Genomic DNA, 19,101 nt, shown 5'->3' on the forward strand with positions numbered 1-19,101 from the left:
TCCAATACCTCGACCAGGGTGTCCGTGTATCACACCAAGAAGACAGGATCGCCTTCTCCTTAGAGGACGCCGTGCTGGTCGTACAAAGACAACCAGTGTCCTCAGAAAAGAGAGGCAGAATGTCATTCAAATGCCCGTTTTAGGGTCCCTCGTGAACAAGAGATTACTGCAAGCCCGTTATTTTGCACAAAGGCCAGTAGGGAAACCACTGTTAACAGCAGGTCACATACAGTGACGTCTACAATGGGCTACGGACCACGTGCGTTTGCAGCCAAAACACTGGAATCACGCCGTTTTCAGTGATGAGGCCAGATATGGATTTTTTAGGGATGATGGTCGAATCCGTGTCCACCGACGTGTACGAGGGGCATAAAACGATGATTGTGCACTGCCTAGGGTGCAAGCAGGGGATGGTAACGTCTCTGTTTGGGGAGCATTTCATGTTGGTGCCCAGAACCAGTTTGTTTTTCTAGGAGGCAACCTCATCCAGGATTCCTACAGAGACATTCTACGGCAAACAATGCTTCGATTGGTAAGAATCATCTTCAGGAACAACTTTGTGTACCAAGACGACTGCGCAACCCCACATCGAGGCCGCAGAATTACTGTTTTTCTTCAAAACCAATGGGTTCAGCAACTGCCCTGGCCTACAAACTCTCCAGATATGAACCCAATTGAAAAACTTTGGGCAAAAGTAACTCACATAATTAATAGCTATGGTCATCGGTCGGTAAATAGTGATGAACTGCGACAGTTAAATATCACTGCGTGGAATGATATCCCCACCCAAACTCTAAAAAACGTGTCACAGGGTATGCCATGTAGGCGCTGCAAGCGGCTGCTGGAGGTCATACCCGCAATTACTGACTTTTCATGATTTACTGTAGTGAGTTCTTTGACTGTGTAACATATCACTGTCCGGAGGCTATCATTTTCTTTAATATCCTAGCTTAAAGTTAATACTAACATCAAACTGTTGATATGGTTTTCTGGGAGTGTTCTTATCTTTTGAATGGCATCTTATGTCAGATTTGATATCATTGACCAAAATATCTCACAACAGAAGACTGGATATTTTTATCACTCAGTGACATACTTTTTTTAATGACTCAAGCCAAAAAAATTAATCAGCACTCAAAAATAGCAATGATAAAAAATATTCCATATTAGGTAGCAACCCTGTAGGCCTGTACTAGCGGATAGATGCGCGTCGCACAAGATGACAAATAGATACATTACATTTTTTTATTTTGCATTTTCATATCTCTACAAATATTTAATCATCATTTAGCCTGCACTTCGGATATTTAATGTGTGAAATTAATGCATTTTAAGCTAGTTTTTGTAACTGAAAAAAAAAGTGTTGCTTGATGGTCCAGAATTTTTATTTACATTTGATGGGCAGCATTACGGCGTATATTGAAGTAATACAAGTGTAACTTCATAAGACAGATAGAAATATAACATTTAATGGACAGGGAAAATTGTATTACTCTCAGTGCAATATATAAAAGAATATGATCGCCCAAAGACCACCAACATAGCAAATTTGCCGCAATAGTATAGAAAAGTAGACTATGTTTCAATTAAGATTTTGAAAAGATTGTTTGTTCTTTAACCTTCAAAATCAGTTATCTTATTGAAAGAAATATTGTTGATTGATTCAAAGATTTTGGGGATTCAAGTCACTTGTAAAATTACGTAATTACCGATAAAATATTGGCAACAAAGCTAAAATGTCCAAATTTTCGCACCTTTCTGACTTTGGCGCCCTCTATCAATGTCACGGCCCATTGGTTTTATAGGACGACCACCCTGAAATAAACCGTCATACATTTGTTCATCATAATCCAGTGTCAAACCGAGTATAGATCACCGAGGAAATAAAAACCGTTTTTCAGGCCCGTAGCGTCTAGCCTATATTAGTATCGAGAGCATTTTTTATGCGCATTTCTTTCAAGACTTTCAATTTGCCAGTTTAATGGACATGTCATTTTTCTGCATATTGTTTGTGATCAGACAAGACAATCCCTAAAACTGACGTGAAAAGCTGTTAAACGATCCTATATAGTATAATACGTCAAGATATAGACTATGGCTTTTTTTAAAGCTATGTCGTCTTCAGCGGAGTCTATTCCTGGCGATCTGCATGATTGTGCGTTAAGTGTTGAAGTCAGGATCGAATGTCACAGTCATATTGTAAAATAAACAAATAAATAAATAAATAACGCATTGCGAGACTGGTTTTATTATTGTGGATTATATATTCTTTATTATTGTTACTATATATTATATTTGTTGCACCTGAATGAATGATCAAAACCGATTGGCAAGGGAATTGGGAATGAAATAGATTATTTTGAAAAAAAAAAAAAATATATATATATATATATATATATATATATATATATATATATATATATATATATATATATATATATATTCAGTCGGTGAATAGCTGCAAAGCAAATGTTTCAATTCATACCCGACATGAAATAAAAATTTATTTTGTTGTATTGTAGGCCCCTATTCATGGCATCAAAATACCAGCACGCATGATTATAGTTCATGAACTTCTGTCATGATGCAAAGACAAAAATATAAAAAAATAAATGAATGGTCGAATTTTTTTTTTTTTTGAACTAATTCAATAAAACCGCTATATGTACGCCACAGAAAATCATAAATTTGCATATAAGTTTATCATTATAAACAACCACCTCTATTTCAATACCAAATAGATCCTAATACATGGAAAAATTCACATGGTCACTCACCAGATACACACTTTCATCAGCTATGATTAAAAATATATATATAAATCGCCTAAACTCATATCGATCACTATACCCCTCCCAACCCCCCAACCCCCCCCCCCCCCCCCCCCCCCAAAAGCCAGCCTTATATTACTTGAGGCAAGGTGATTTGCATACAAGAGAAAAATGCTTTTTCCTGACTTTTGGGATGTGTGCAATTTATTTTATTGCTTTTAAAAGTTGCATTCCTTTTGTGGCTCACAAATTGAGGAAAATTTGGTTGGCAGATGATGATTATTAATCATATAATCATAAATAGCTTTCATATGTCACAGGCGAATATCACGAATCCACCCAAGAGCCATAAAAATGTTTCTTTAGCGACGATGACTGCATTGGGGGAAAAGTAAGGCAATTGCCCGTATAAATTTGCCATACGATTATTGATTTTTCTAAGTATGGAACTTTTCAGGGGAAGACAGGCGAGAAAGTTATTCAAATTATCAGCGACTGTTTGGTATGCACAGGAACTTTAAAAAGCAGAGTTTATTTCCAACTTGTATCAAAATTAATTAAAGTCATCAGTTTCATGATGTTTACCTTCGCAGATAAATTGTGACGCAAAAATTACTTATATTTCATCCGTCTCTCCCCAAAAATATTTCAGACCGCGTTAATTGTTCAGCTCCCGGGAAACGCGACCAAGCGTGGTCTCAGAACAGGCGGCAACTTATGCTGTTTGATACACAGGCTAGCCTAGCAGCCGGGAAGGGGGGGGGGGGGGGGGGGGGGGGGGGGGGGGGGGGGGGCTGGGGAGAGCAAGGGAGGAGATGTGTGTTGCTCCTTTCATTGTGGTCTTTACAATCAAATGGTTACAACATCAAGATGCCCTAATGTGGAAGAAACAGAGAGTCACTTAAAATAAAATCATGATATTGTACATTTTGCATGCATACATTTATCATCATTAAAAATGTTATATATCATATGACAGCCATGTGGAAGATAAATTTTATATTTACCATGTTTTTACCCTCAATAGATTAAGTTTTATATATAAATGAATAAAATGATAAGATGATTACAGAAACATAAAAATTAATTGAAATGTGTTTCACTATTCTATCATTGGTATTTTGCTCATCTTAATGGTTTTCTCTAGTGGGAGATTGCCCTACCAGCAGGTGTTTGCACTCATTGACACCATCCCTTCATTTTTAACCAGTTGATTGACAGGTGACAGCCATAACAGGTCAATTAACTTCAGTTCGATTGCTCATTTCATCATTGCATGCATAGAGTTTTGTTGATCCTGGCGTTTCAGTCAGAGGTTAACCTGTTAACTGTTCAATCAAAAATGTGACATGAAAAAATGAATCCTTCATTTGTTGCTGCAATGTGTATATCTGCCGATTTACTAATCTTCCAGATAACAGCAAAAAGCCCAAGAAACGTTATTGATAATAAAAAGGAGAGATATCTTGATGGAATAGAAAAAAAGAGGAAAACAATAAGTTGGTGAATCTTTTTCCAAAATTCCTACACTCTGATAAAAGCAGTGATATACATACTGTAAAAGATTTCTATCCAAAAAACATTTTGTCAGAAAGCATGTCCAGCAATGAATGGAAAGTTTTATATGCTTCATGTTGTTTTGATAAAATGCTCAAACAAAAGTCATGAAAACATCCAAAATAAGCTTAAGTTGAAAATATTTTTCAAGTTTTACAAATCTGTTTTTTTTTTTTTTTTTTCAGTATCTCCATTCAAGCAACATTCTGAGACTTCAAATGACTCAGAAAAGAATTTTTTTCAGAAAAATTATGCATTCAAAATCAGTACTTGGACTGTACTGTTGTTTATGTAATGCTGAAATGTTCAGAAATTGCTGTTCTTCTATTTTCTTTGAAAAGTTCACACTGAATAAAAATGAATACTTTTATGAAGACCGTCCATTTTCTTGTCTTTTTATTTTCCTTCTTTCTTTCTTTCACCATTTGGTGCAGTCTGTTACCGACCCTTGTGCAAGATCTCACTGTTTAGGTGCCAGATAATGTGGAGAAGCCAGAGGCTGGTGTCTCCCAGTACAGTTCACCCCCTTTTTAATAATAAGTTTAAAATGCATTTGCCTCCCCCCCCCCCCCCCTCCTCTCTGTGTGGTATAATTTTAATTATTATATGTTTTCAGAAGAAAAATGTAATAATCCGTGGAGAGCCATTCACAGATGTCTATGGCGGTTCTTTACCTTCAGCTGCTGGTACCACCTGTTTTTTTTTTCTTTAATTTTTTTCTGTAAGTTTTCAAAAAAGTTTGCAATTTGATTTAATTTTTTTCTGAAATGTAACTTGAAAATTGTTTTTTAAAAAAATTGACAAAATCAAGGTCTTATTATTACAAATATTATTGCAATAGGGGAAAATGTTCAGTCTTACCACTGAAATTCTCCTACTTCAGATCAGTAAATAATAGGGAAGTGGTGGTCCCAATGGAGACTGGAGAACAGTGACACTTACTTTTATTTACAAGTCCCAGCAAATGCCAGATATGAAATGTTTAAGAGTCAAGAATAACATTTCAAAGAATAGTTTATTTCATATTTTAACAATCGTAACAAAAAAAAAGAAAAAGAAAAGAAAAATAGAAAGATGCTGATCTGTTAAAAGTCTTAGAAATAGGAAGGTTAGAACTGTTAATAACAACACACAATGACTACCAACCTTTTAAAAGATTCCTTTACAGGGAAAGTAAAACAAAATCTTAATACCTGCCTTACATGACAATTGCACTTATCTGATATATTTTTCATCATATCCATGTAATTATCAAGGATTTTACAAATATTTTTCTCCTGCAACCTGATTCAAACTGTCAATACACTTATGTATATTTTACAATGACAAGCTCAAATATTTTTTCCTGCAACCTGTTTCAAGCTGCCATTACACTTATGTATAATTTACAATGACAAGCTTAAGGGTCAGGCTGGATAAAATCTCTGCCAAAAATGGCCTGAATTATTACAGAAATAAAATATTTGAAGATTAAAATGAGATTATTTCTACAGACCTGTTTAACTGCATGTAGTGTATCAAAATGTTAGAGATATAACAGAGAGTGACTACAACAATGCTGATGAACAAAGACACAAGCTCAACAATATGCACATCAAATGAATGATTGGAAGCCCTCAATTGAAGATTGATTTTATAAATTATCTTTGACCCACATTTGGGCCCAAAATAACAAATAAGGATGCTTTTTTTTCGGTTAATAAGTCATTTCAGCTCTGTGGTCATGTTAGCATACTTTCTGTTGCAGATAAACAGCTATTTTTTCCAAAACAAATAAATCAAATATGAAGTTTAACACAAACATATGTGTTGAATTGTTTTCAAAATCAGATATCTTTTGAAAATTTAGTACCAATATAAATGTTATGAAAATTATCCTCATAAGACTCACAGGCATCTAAATCAGCTGTGGGAAGTCCTAAAAACTGTGACAGTTATTTGCAATAACACATTAGCTTGGAGTAGACACCAAGGGTTTGGAATGTGGACTTTTCTGCATCCTATGGAGAGTAAACAAGTATGCACCTGTCACCAATAATGTGAGAAAAGTGACAACAATCATGACTGAGAACAGGGCAATCCACATGGTGACTGTGTACGAGCATGGAACAGGGCACTCGACATGAGGCAGCTCAACCAGTTCATCTTCCTGCTCATAATTTGGTTCAACTTTCCTTGTCTGCAAGATAAGAGTGAACTGCATGAAAAAACCATTTAACATAATGATGATAAATTTCAATGTTACACTAAAAATACTGCCTGTATCACTATGGACTGAACAAAGATTCTCTTAAAATTAAAATCATAACTAGAGGATCAGAGAGGCGATACCGCCTCCGAATATTGTACCACCAGCTGGAGCAAGCGCATTCATATAGACCCCCACATATACAAAATAAGGAAAACAGCCACCAGTCTTGTGCTTGACAAGCTGTAAAAATGCAATCAACAAGAATTTTCAAAATATGCAAAAAATATATATGTTACTAAAAATGGTACAATCAAAGTTAAGTTCATCGCAAGGTAGGTCAAAGGTCAATTCCAAGGTCACAGTAAATTGCCAGTATATGACTTCCTATTCAACTTCAATAGTAACTATGGGCCTATCTCTGCCAGGTTTGGAGTTAAAAGAGAAAGAAATTAGCAGAGTTCAGTTCATGATAATAAGTAGGTCAAAGGTCAATTTCAAGGTCACACTTAGATTGCCAGTATATGACTTCCTATTCACGTTCAATAGTAACTATGGACCTATCTCTGCCAGTTTTGGAGATAAAGGGGAAGCAAACTATGCAAAGTTCAGTTCATGGTGAAAAGTAGGTCAAAGGTCAATTTTAAGGTCACATGTAGATTGCCAGTATATGACTTCCTGTTCAAGTTCAATAGAGACTATGGACCTATCTCTGCCAGTTTTGGAGATAAAAGGGAAGCAAAATTTGCAAAGTTCAGTTCATGGTGAAAAGTAGGTCAAAGGTCAATTTTAAGGTCACATTTAGATTGCCAGTATATGTCTTCCTATTCAACTTCAATAGTAACTATGGACCTATCTCTGCCAGTTTTGGAGATAAAAGGGAAGCAAAATTTGCAAAGTTCAGTTCTTGGTGAAAAGAAGGTCAAAGGTCAATTTTAAGGTCACATTTGGATTGCCAGTATATGACTTCCTATTCAACTTCAATAGTAACTATGGACCTATCTCTGCCAGTTTTGGAGATAAATGGGAAGCAAAATTTGCAAAGTTCAGTTCTTGGTGAAAAGAAGGTCAAAGGTCAATTTTAAGGTCACATTTGGATTGCCAGTATATGACTACCTATTCAACTTCAATAGTAACTATGGACCTATCTCTGCCAGTTTTGGAGATAAAAGGGAATCAAAATTTGCAAAATTCAGTTCATGGTGTAAAGTAGGTCAAAGGTCAATTTTAAGGTCACATTTAGATTGCCAGTATATGACTTCCTATTCAACTTCAATAGTAACTATGGACCTATCTCTGCCAGTTTTGGAGATAAAAGGGAAGCAAAATTTGCAAAGTTCAGTTCATGGTGAAAAGTAGGTCAAAGGTCAATTTTAAGGTCACATTTAGATTGCCAGTATATGACTTCCTATTCAACTTCAATAGTAACTATGGACCTATCTCTGCCAGTTTTGGAGATAAAAGGGAAGCAAAATTTGCAAAGTTCAGTTCATGGTGAAAAGTAGGTCAAAGGTCAATTTTAAGGTCACATTTAGATTGCCAGTATATGACTTCCTATTCAACTTCAATAGTAACTATGGACCTATCTCTGCAAGTTTTGGAGATAAATGGGAAGCAAAATTTGCAAAGTTCAGTTCATGGTGAAAAGTAGGTCAAAGGTCAATTTTAAGGTCACATTTAGATTGCCAGTATATGACTTCCTATTCAAGTTCAATAGTAACTATGGACCTATCTCTGCCAGTTTTGGAGATATAAGGGACTAAATGTTATAATTTTGGAGTTACCATAATGTGCCATAAATTTCCTACAAAAAAAATTAATTAAAATAAAGAAAAGGTCATTTTGGTCAAAATTCTTGAAATGGGAGGTGCTCTGAAGTTCCAGATGTTCAAATTTGTTGAAATAATGTCATTTTTGACCACAAGTTGTCTGCTTTGCCAAGCCTTATGTTTTATTTTTCCGGAGTTCAAAATTTATTATCCATTACCGTACTGCACATTTTGCTTTCACCACCAATATGTACTTTTTGATACAGCGTAACTCGAAAACCGTATGGAATACAAAAAAACGGAGACCACCTCCAGTGTTGGGCTTTACATGCTCTACAAAATGCAAAAAAGAATGGGTGTCTAGCATTAACGGTTCCCGAATTAGAGACAGTTTTCAGTTTCGATATCTTATGGCCGCTACTCCCGTGAAAATGCACCGATTGACCCCAAATTCACGGAGATGAAAGATGACCTGAAGGGTAACACTTTCCATTAATATTATTAGTTAAGTCTGTGTGGTGTCTGAATAAGACCGCAAATAATTTTTTTTTCGGCAAAAATTTTGTTTTTTTGAAAATTTTGGCCCGTTTGACCTTAAAATAAAGGTCAAAGGTCAAATCCAAGGGCATATTTGAAATCTACACATATGACTTTTGGAAAGCTGTCTGTAGAAATTTTTCCCATAATTCCTTCTGTAGGGGAGATAATTAGCATTTAATTTTGCCATTTTTGGACAAGGGTGCATTGCAATGAGTGCCACACCTAGACCCCAATACCGACAAAGCCCAAATTTTACGTGGAACGAGTTGAGATTATAGGTGACCTAAATCCAAGAGATGGGTATGGAGGCCCTTACCGTCTAGGAGGAGAAGCGGTAACGGTGACTTGGCGGCGGAGCCGCAGGAGCCGCAGGAGCCGGCGGAACATACGGGTCGGGACTAAAACCATGTGTACCGCCAGCGCCTACGCTGGTGGTACAAATATATATTTCATTTTAAATGTGGAGCAAGCTACACAATTTAAAATGAATTTATAATCAAACTTGCCACTAAATCAAATTAAACCCCTTGCCTTATTCAGAATCAAATTATAAATCTCAGCCAGATCCTCTTTGCTTAGTGTAGTTCCAGCAAAATCCATTCCATCCAGCGTCTTGTTTACAATTTCATGGTCAAACTCAGCATATTTGTCACTCTGCTCCTTGTGGTTCTGTTTCCACCTAGACACATGGACGTTGATGGCAGCAAAGTCCTCTATGGCCTTGGACAGAGTCTGAGCAAAGTATTCTGTGCTTTGCTGCCAGCAAGGTGCAAGATCAGGATCAGTGAGAACGGAGCATGCTCGTCTGGAAATTAATATGACAGATGTATATAATGACTGCATGACAAAAGTACTAGTTCATGTGCTTGACTTCGCCTTATAACCAGCTTATTCTACACAGAAAACTTAATAGTACTTTTCAATGAATGGCTGAGCTTACTCTAGGATACAACTCCCTTATTCTAAACAGATGGCTCACTTGAGCCAAATTAAAAATTAAACTTTTTTCAAAAATATATACTACTTAACACTGCAAAATATTTGCCATTTTCCTTTATGCTATAAGTAATTAGATTAGATGTTAGTCATATTACTCAAGGACTTTTAATGAAGTATAAGTCCTTGTATTACTATAGTATCCTAATCCTGAGTGTCCCTAGACAAGACAGGATGGTGTAAACCAGGTCTCGGATTCCTTGTGATTCAAGGAAATAATAACTTGATAGTCATTTAAGATGTGTCTCAGTTTGTAAAAGAGACTAGTGCATGTTGCGTAATGTCATTTATCTTTGTCCACTCCATTAACAGTACCATGAAACTTACTGAAATTTACATAATATTTTTCTTTGCTAGATTGTTTACATTTACTTTTAGACCAATGATTTCATGTACAAGATTTCAGACAATGATTTCATGTACAAGCTAAACACTAGTCCCACATTTTTTTCATGTCTTTTAATTTATTGTCATAACTTATTTATTCTTTTATTACCTCCAATAAAGAGGACACATGTTCTATTCATTTATTTGTCTGTTTATAGCATTATGCAAGAATTCATGGACTTCGGTAAAAATCCCAGAATAGGTCACAAATAAAACAAGAAAGAATTGATTAGGTTTTTTTGGGGGTGATACAAATTACCATTGGGACATGCTTTGCATCTCAGCTATACAAGCAGTACTAGTACAGTAATTATATACAGCTAGAACTATAACCTGACATTATCACATCACACACAACCATGCGCTGCATCAAAAAAATGTCAAGTTGTGTCACACATCACACACAGGGGCAGATCCAGGATTATTTGAAGGAAGGGTCCCCTTTTATTTGGAATGACAGGCCTAGGGTGCAAAGCCAACCCTAAGCCCCCCTTGGCTAATGGGTCACTAAAAAAATTTGGTGTTTTGGAGGGTGTACAGTGGTACAGTACAGAACTATGATTCAGCTGGTCAGTATTCTAAATTCAAGAGGGGACTATTGGTGTGATTTTTTTTCAGACACCAAAGGGGGGAGGAGGACCCCCCTGACACCCCCCTAAATCCACCACTGACACATATAGGCAATTCTGAGCTCATTCACAACAAATGATCTTACTGATCTGGGAACTAAATATGGCAGACCCAACATAAAAAGAAGCCACTTAATCCATGATGGTCTTCCTTCCTCCACTTGCACCATTAAACTGATTAAACATGGCTCCAAGGTTTAATTCCTAGGTCCCTGCAGGGATGACACATGTAGAGGCAGGGAGACCATCTAGGGATTCTAAGCGGCTACCTTTATGAGGTTGGCCACATTTAATCCACAGATCAGTATGTCCACTGATCATCTGTTCTGAATACATTTTTATTATATATATATATATAATAAAAATATAATTTATTTTGAGTGTTATAGGCAAAAAATAAAAATGCTAATTTTCACATTTTTCAAGTTTAACGCGCTATAAAATCATGAATTCTAAAAATACAGGTAAATCTTTTACAAATTCTTATCCCCTGAAGTCTCTTCTTTCAGAAAATGCAACTTTTGATTGATTTTTATACATTTGAAAATTTTATGCCCAGGACACAAATGGCCCATATATATAAAGTGTTTCTAAGCACATGCCATGTCAGTTGTTTATTATTTCTTACAGGTAAAGTCCTTGGCAGAGGTTTGTGCTCTCTAAGTGCTTTTCTAGTTATATTGTTCATTGTCGTATTCTACTTTTGTATTTGAATTTTGTTTAACCCTGGGCTTCTTAATAGCTGAAAAGAGCTTAAAACCTGCTTCTCAAAAAGATACAGGCTTGCAATAGACAAAATAGCATAAAATTTATGCTTTTATATTTACTGGGCCACCAAATCTTAATCCCCAGCCTATCCACCACATGCAGGCATTCAATTTGGGTCTTACCCATGAAAACACAATGTCAGTCCTTATTCAAACAATAGATTCGTACATAGACAATAAACACATTCATGTATGGCCAGCACAATTTCAGTCTAAGTCAATATAATTCCCGTTTTATAAACAAGAACTGTAACAACAGCTGCTTAAAGTGGGAGAGCATATTAAGTTTCTATTTTGACTGTAGGAAATAGTGGTTTAAATTTGGTGGATTTTCATATAATCTAGCTCACTTGCCATTTAATACAGGTGAGCAAGGAAGTAGGTGAAAAAGGTAAGTGTCGTGCACATTAATTAAAAAATGCATGGCTACAAGAATAAGAATCAAATCAGACTGGTTTTCCCATTGTAGCTGTGTTTTAGTCCTAACAATCATTCTTGTTTTGAGGAGAAGTAATGCAATTTTCTTCTTGTAAGTCTTGTGGTGGCAGTGCAATATTACATTATGCTTAACAGCGGAATCACCACTTATCTTAATGATGTGTAACAGTGTACGTTACAGGTAACTTACTGTCATTGGTTTCGTTTTTTGCTTGTAGGTATAAAACTGTGCTATCAAAGTCATATTCGTCTTCACTTCTTAAAAGCCCTTGTTTGCCACAGATGTCAATGATTATGTCTTGTTTCAAATAATCCAGCACATTTATATTTGTCAAATGGCATTTCTCCTCCAAATGCCGTTAACACAATAGGAAAGCACTTTTTAGGTGCTTGTGATTGCTTTCTATTCATTTGAAGCCATTACAAAATTTGAAAATCCCAGGGCAAATGCAGTATCATCCCTGTAAACAATGTCTTTACCGATTTTTTGCATAAAGGTGGGAATTAAGGGTATGTTTCAAATTTCCCAGACAAATGTACAATAAGATTTGCCCTAAAAAGCAGGTGGCTGCTGAGTAATGCATTGCATAAGTTTAGCCTTTTGTACACTAATGTTGTTACCTAAAAGTCAAAATTTTAAGGTTACTGCTTCATGTCATACTCTGGACTCATTGCCTGTTATTAACCCAGGCCCGTAGCCAGGGGGGTTCAGGGGGTTCGAAAGAACCACCCTTTTTGCTGGGAAAAGGTTCACTCTGGGTACAATTTGATCTATGTACTTGAGGATTTTATGGTAAAAGGTCCACTTTTTCAGAAAACGACCCCCCTCCCTCTAAATTGCTGGCTACGGGCCTGTAACCCCATAGAGCCTGACAGTATGTGACCTAGAAAGTGCCCTTGGTCCTGAGCCCTCTACCCGGATGCACTCGATTTTACAGGCGGCCTCATTTAATCAATGATAATGTATTCACTTGTCTAGAAAACACCTAAGAACTGTACATGTATTCTTAGAAAGCCAAGAATGTAAGCTTAAAAGTTATATCAGTTTTATTCACATTTGTTTAACTTAGGTAGAAATAGCAGGAGTTTAAATATGAGACTTGCTTTTCTCGAAGAGAAGTAAAAAACAAAACTTTAATTTCAGCATGCACATTCTTTTTCAATTTACCAAATAATTTGTTGAAATTTTTTCATAAACATCCTAAATATGTTTTAAACAATGTCAGAAAATTTCAGAAAGATATCTTATTATTGATTTTGAGTTATAATAAATTTCCTGGGATGCGTGCTGTACCTAAAAACCTGCATCTCTTCAGAGAGTTGCACAATATACCGGCAGGCTAGCTGACTAGAAGACTTCCACCTAATTACTTTTATAATTACAAATAGATTGCAAATTAAGTGCCTTTTTCGATAGTTTTTCATAGTTTTTTTTAAACAACTGAACCAGGATACTCATAAAATTTTGTTTTGCACTCAAATCATATACAAGAATACAAACATTGTCATGAGCAAATATTACACTTTCGTAAATAAAAATTGCATCATAAAAATACAAGTAAACATGGCATTTGTAATAATACACAAGCAGGAAAAGACATGTTGATGCAGTACAAAGTAACATATGACATTTGTATTTATGCACAAGCAGGAAAAGACACACTGATGCAGCACACAAGGCAACATATAGCCTGACTTGCTAAATAAAATTCCCTGACTTTTAACTAACCAAATCCTGTTTTTCGCTGACCAATACCACCTTATTTTCAACCTCTACCTCCATTACAACCACCCAATCCAACCAAAACTATAATTTTTTTTCACCAATCTAATTTTTACTATGACTTACACAGATAACAATCATTCAAATGTTAAACTTTATCATTGTATCAATTTGTTATTCCATATTGCAAACAAATTTTATCACTCTGTATACTTTACAAACATATAACTATGCTTGTAAATATCTAAGGGCGTATTCCCATAGATTTTAGATCGATCTATCCCCGCGGGGAGTCTCACTAGATTACTGTCACATAATCCGGCTTAAATGTCCGTCCCGCCTACTACAAGCTGTAAGAGGGTAATTAACTTTCGTGTCCGCTCGGCTGACAGCTATTTAGCGTGAACCCCCAGGAGTTAGTTCGATCTAAATTAGATCGATCTAATCTCTGGGAATGGGGTCAAAAAATCAAATTTTAAATTGGGTGTTCATGCCTAGCTCCTCTACTTCTGATGTGGTAAATTTCAAGTTTCTATGACATTATTTAGGGGATGAAAATCAAGTGGGGCAGCTTTTGATTCATTTTTAAAGTGACATCTGAAAAAAATGACAGACATGGCATCACTAAAAGTGGAAAAACTTATGATCTAAATGAGATTAAAAAATATCAAGTCCCTTGCCCAATTAGCAAAAGTCATGTGTGGTCCCTACCTAGAATTTTATTTTTTCCCCGACTTTTCTAAAATTAAATTTTTCCTTGACCAAAACGTTAATTTCCCTGACAATTCACAGACCTTGAAAAATAATTTTCCCCAACTTTTCAAGTAAGATAGCAACTCTGATTGTAATAATGATATTAACACTAACTGTATTTTAATCACTATTAGTATATTATTTTATTTTAATTTTTAAACTGGGTTTTAGAATAATAATGTTCCTTTAGGCAATTTCATACATTTACAAAAACCAAAAGTAAAATCCTGCTTACGTGCACTCCGCTGCAGTGGCAACAGCAACATAGCCACAGAGAAACAACGCCCCTGCTAACAACGTCATGCTCCACGATTTCACCTGCACTCAAATCTACAGGAAGCTTACTTGTTTAGTTTTGAGTAAACTTCCGGTTGCGATATCATCTAATAACGAGATCAAACCGGAACAGATAACAGTTACACAAAGTATTAAAGACAGTAATAATAAAATAATTCACTTGTATGAAGACCATAGAGCACATTTACCACATAAAAGTTGTGAAAATTAAATATTTTTGTTTCTTCAGGCACTGCGAGAATTAAGTCCATTCCCTCAAAGCAATTACGTCCAGTAACAAGATCAAAATGTCTTCAAAACTGAGGAGATACATGGGTTTCGGCTCAAAAAGAAATCATGGCGGGTAAGGAAGGAGATTTTTATATTCGAATATTTATTTTTATCCAACTATGAATCTCAAGTTACTTGTTTTCGAAATGAATCAACAAATACTTCAGTTATGAAACTGAAAAAAATGCCATAAGTGTTACTTCTGCCCTGCCAGTGCTGTGGTCTAGTGCTTTGAAAATTTTTGTTGAATGTTGTGAAATTGTGTAAAATTGTTGATGTTGTTGTGATGTTGAACGCTGACCGACTCTTTCATTATTTCCCTGTACACTTCCACATCAGTAATCTGAATTTTACTATACGAGTCCATTAAAAAATACTTGCTGTTTGAAAAAAGTTGGACCTTACGTGGGTGTCTCCTTTGCTAAATATGTCAGAATGAACGCAGTAAGGCCCCCACCCGCCGCCCCCAACTTACTGAGTTTTAAACAAGTACCTCATTTATGCAAAACATGACAACAAGGTTTTTATCAGTGATGTATGATTAGGGAAGGATGCACAGGTTTAGAACTGGCAAACAAATCTGAATTCTGTTGTTAAATGTTGCTCTCTAGATCAATGTCCAAGTCAAAGTATAATAGATATGGTCATTGTCGGTAAGTACTTATATAGATAGTAAACCTTTTCTTTCAGTCTTTCTTTCTTTTATAGAAATCAGCCTCTCTGAAATAACAAACTTTTACATTAAATTGTGATATCTAGAAATGAAAGTGAATTAGATACTAGGTGATAAAAAAGGATGCGATCCTGTTTGTCTTGAGTTTTACTATGCATTTACTTTTAGGACAATACAGGCTTGTTTTCTTTGTGTTTTACAGTTTTTAGAATTAAACAATACATATAATCTAGCTCTACCACTACTTTGCATTGAATTTTTAAAGAATATTTCCTTGTGTGCTTACCTTGAAAGGTTTTTTCATTGCCTTTTTGATAATCAAGTTGGTATAGTATTAGTACTTGTTTCAGGTTAATCTGATTTTGCGTTGATAAAAAAATCAATTGATAAAACAATGTACATATATAAAAAGAGTATTTGAATGTTTGAGTATTCAAAATTTATTTTTACATGCAGTGTAGTTATTAGTAAATAATATACAGCAACTATCTTCATTATAAGTTGTAATAATGAATATTTTATGAGGCTTTATATATTTCTGTTTTGTTGCTATTTCCTATTTGCTAGGACATTCATTTATGACTTATTTACATGTATAGGAGGCCAGTGGAAAATGTCCGTTGCCAGAAGTGCATGGAGAGAGGCCATTACACATATGAATGCACCTCTAAGAGAAAGTATACTTACCGTCCAAGCAGAACCAAAGAGCTGAAAAAACAAGAGAAACTGGCTATGTTGTATGTACATTTGACTCTTACGGACAAACATATATACTAGTAGTAGTAATTTGAAATAATAGACAAAAACCAATTAGCAATTTAGTATTAATGAAATATCTGCAAATTAAAACAGAACATTTGAACCGAGCATTGGTGGAATGTGGATTCCTAGAAAGGCATTTTATTTATCTAACCCATTTACTTGTATATACATCAGAGAAAACAAGCATAAAATATTGTTAAAATATCATTTTTGGGAAATACGACATGCCATCTTTTGGTATTTTTCTAAGTTATATTATTTGATACAGTATGGTGGCATTTGGTTGGCTTTTGTAGCAAAAAAAAAAAAGTCCTCAAGTGCATCTTTAATAGGGAGAAAAATCAGTACTTATAATAGTATCTTGTAATCTCTGTCTTAAACATTTTAATTTTTTAAAGTTTATTTTAGTAAGTTTAATTTTATTATGTTTATTTTTCTTCTAAACACTAGTATCTCTTCAATTTCAGAGCTGGTGGAGCTGCAGTAGCTACCATGGCAACAAAAGAAAAGAAGAAGAAAAAGAAGGGAAGGTAAGGATGTAACTTCTTTTCTAGGCTTTGTAGTTTGTATAGTAGGTATTTGAGCTTAAATTTTAGAAGTGCTGTCCTAATGTGTGTTTATACAATGTAAATTTCATTTGATGTAAATTTGTATTTTTTCATTCCATTGCTTATTTTTTATGTCTTGGTGAAGATAGATCTGCATATAAGATTCAAACTTTCCCTGTGCTCCATGGGTATATTTCCATTGTATTTCATTTTGACAAATTGCCAAAATACTTGTTTTTTTTTTTCAATTAACTTTTTGAATACTTAATAGCCAGTGAAAAAAAATTAATGTCAGAGTAGGCATTATTTAATAACCATCATTTAGAGTGAAGCAATAATGTGAGTCTTTCTTGCAGTGAATCTGATTCAAGTGAGTCCAGCTCAAGCTCCTCTGACTCTGAAGATAGTGAGGACAGTGATTCTTCCTCCAGCTCCTCCTCCTCAAGTTCTTCCTCCTCCTCATCTGAAGATGAGAAAAAGAAGTCTAAGAGACCTCACACAGCCCCTGCAGGTGGAAGACAACACACAATGGACATGGGCTCCTCTCCTTCTTCACCATCTTCCTCCTCATCATCTTCATTTGAGGACTCTAGCAGTGATTCAGAACATGAAAAGAAGAGCAAGAAAAAGAAAAGAAAGATGTCAGCATAATAATGGTGACCCAGGAACTCTGTCTTGTCTATTCCAATGTCAGGCTGTGTTATGAGTTATAAATCTGTGATGCTTTTCACATCAGTAAAGGTTTTTTTCAAAATTTTCAAAATATTCATTTTGCTTTGCTTCTTCACTCACTGTTGATGTAGTTCCACAACAAGTGCTTTTCACTCTTTGTGGTAAAGTGTCGCTTACCCATGTGTCATTGTCTTTTACTTGAAGAGAAAAAAGGGGATCTAACTGTTGCGATTTTTAACATTTTGAAGGTTTTTTGGAATAAATAACACAGGGATGCAGAAGTTGAACAAGAGCAGGATTCATTCCATGCCCATTTTACTTGAACAGTTTTTTAAGAGAAATCTTTACAAATGTTTCACAGGCTATAAGAAAAGCATAATTAACTGGTAAATCAGTTGATAATACTGTATTATGTTATTAAAGAGCACAATTTGAAATATGTCACTTTGAGTTTGCTGTTTAGTAAATGGCACATTTCAAAGCACAATATAAAGATATTGTAAAGTATTATGTTTATTCACAGGGTGTTCCTAGGATGAGAAATAGAACATCTCTAACAAGGGTGCGTGTATCAGAGAAAGGGGGGCGCGTTGGAGAAAAAAATATTTGATCACTGTCATTGTGCATGTATATCTTTGTACAAAGTACAGTTCTACATAATTATGATATTTTACACTATTTGATTTAATAAATATGTACTGTGCAAGCTGAATCAAGACTTGTATGAGGACGAAATCTTTTAATGAAGAGCTCTACAGTGTAATTTTGATTCTCAAAACTGTATTTTTCATTTTATTCATAACTGAGCAGAGAGCTGCTTCAAATGACCGTTTTTACCAAGAAAGATGACAATCATCATGTTGTATAAGATGAAATCTGTACACACTGTAAATTTATTAGTGACAAATAAAGAGCATTGCAACCAAGAATCTTTGTGAGTCTGGTCTGTTGTGTACGTACATAAGTCATTTTGTAAAAACGAAAACTCATTTCAATATCAAAATAAAGTTGCTATCAATTGACTTATATTTCCCGCCATTATAATAAATAGACCCAAAGCAAAATGCCAATAAATAAATTTGCGTTCTGTAAATGCTGGTATCAACTCAATTGATTATTAAACGAATACTTGAATAGAAGGGAAGACTTTGTACATTGTAGCTCAATTGCCATGCACTTTGCTTTTAAATTGTGGCTTGATGTGGTATTTGCTACAAAACTACAGAGACACTACTTCACTGCCGCATAACCTACATACATGTATTTGTTTCTCTCCTACCTCATTAATTGATTGATGATCAAGTCACATCTATCGACAATGTTTTACGTCACCCATCTAACAATAATGCGCACGTTAAATG

General features: G+C 35.1%; 2 protein-coding genes across 3 annotated transcripts; one reads left to right on the top strand and one right to left on the bottom strand.

The window, feature by feature from the left end:
• Nucleotides 1-5,324: 5,324 nt before the first annotated feature.
• LOC106163176 (uncharacterized) lies at nt 5,325-14,916 on the bottom strand. Its single transcript, XM_087008883.1, has 3 exons — nt 14,754-14,916; nt 9,357-9,630; nt 5,325-6,507 (listed from the first exon to the last, which is right to left on the bottom strand). The coding sequence occupies exons 1-3, from the start codon at nt 14,819-14,821 to the stop codon at nt 6,280-6,282; spliced, it is 570 nt and encodes a 189-aa protein (XP_086865009.1). The 5' UTR covers nt 14,822-14,916; the 3' UTR covers nt 5,325-6,279.
• On the top strand, nt 11,851-18,669 carry LOC106172286 (uncharacterized). 2 transcript variants are annotated; one of them, XM_013540691.3, is made up of 6 exons: nt 11,851-11,995; nt 15,045-15,158; nt 15,697-15,738; nt 16,358-16,495; nt 16,988-17,050; nt 17,425-18,669. In XM_013540691.3, the coding sequence occupies exons 2-6, from the start codon at nt 15,103-15,105 to the stop codon at nt 17,717-17,719; spliced, it is 594 nt and encodes a 197-aa protein (XP_013396145.2). In that variant the 5' UTR covers nt 11,851-11,995; nt 15,045-15,102; the 3' UTR covers nt 17,720-18,669. The 2 variants fall into 2 exon arrangements, with proteins under 2 accessions (XP_013396145.2, XP_086865008.1); XM_087008882.1 differs by lacking the exon at nt 15,697-15,738 and having other exon boundaries at nt 11,856-11,995.
• Nucleotides 18,670-19,101: the final 432 nt, after the last annotated feature.

Source organism: Lingula anatina, chromosome 3, assembly GCF_051362555.1.
Source record: "Lingula anatina isolate TDL-2025a chromosome 3, LinAna3.0, whole genome shotgun sequence".
NCBI classification, from domain to species: Eukaryota; Metazoa; Brachiopoda; class Lingulata; order Lingulida; family Lingulidae; genus Lingula; species Lingula anatina.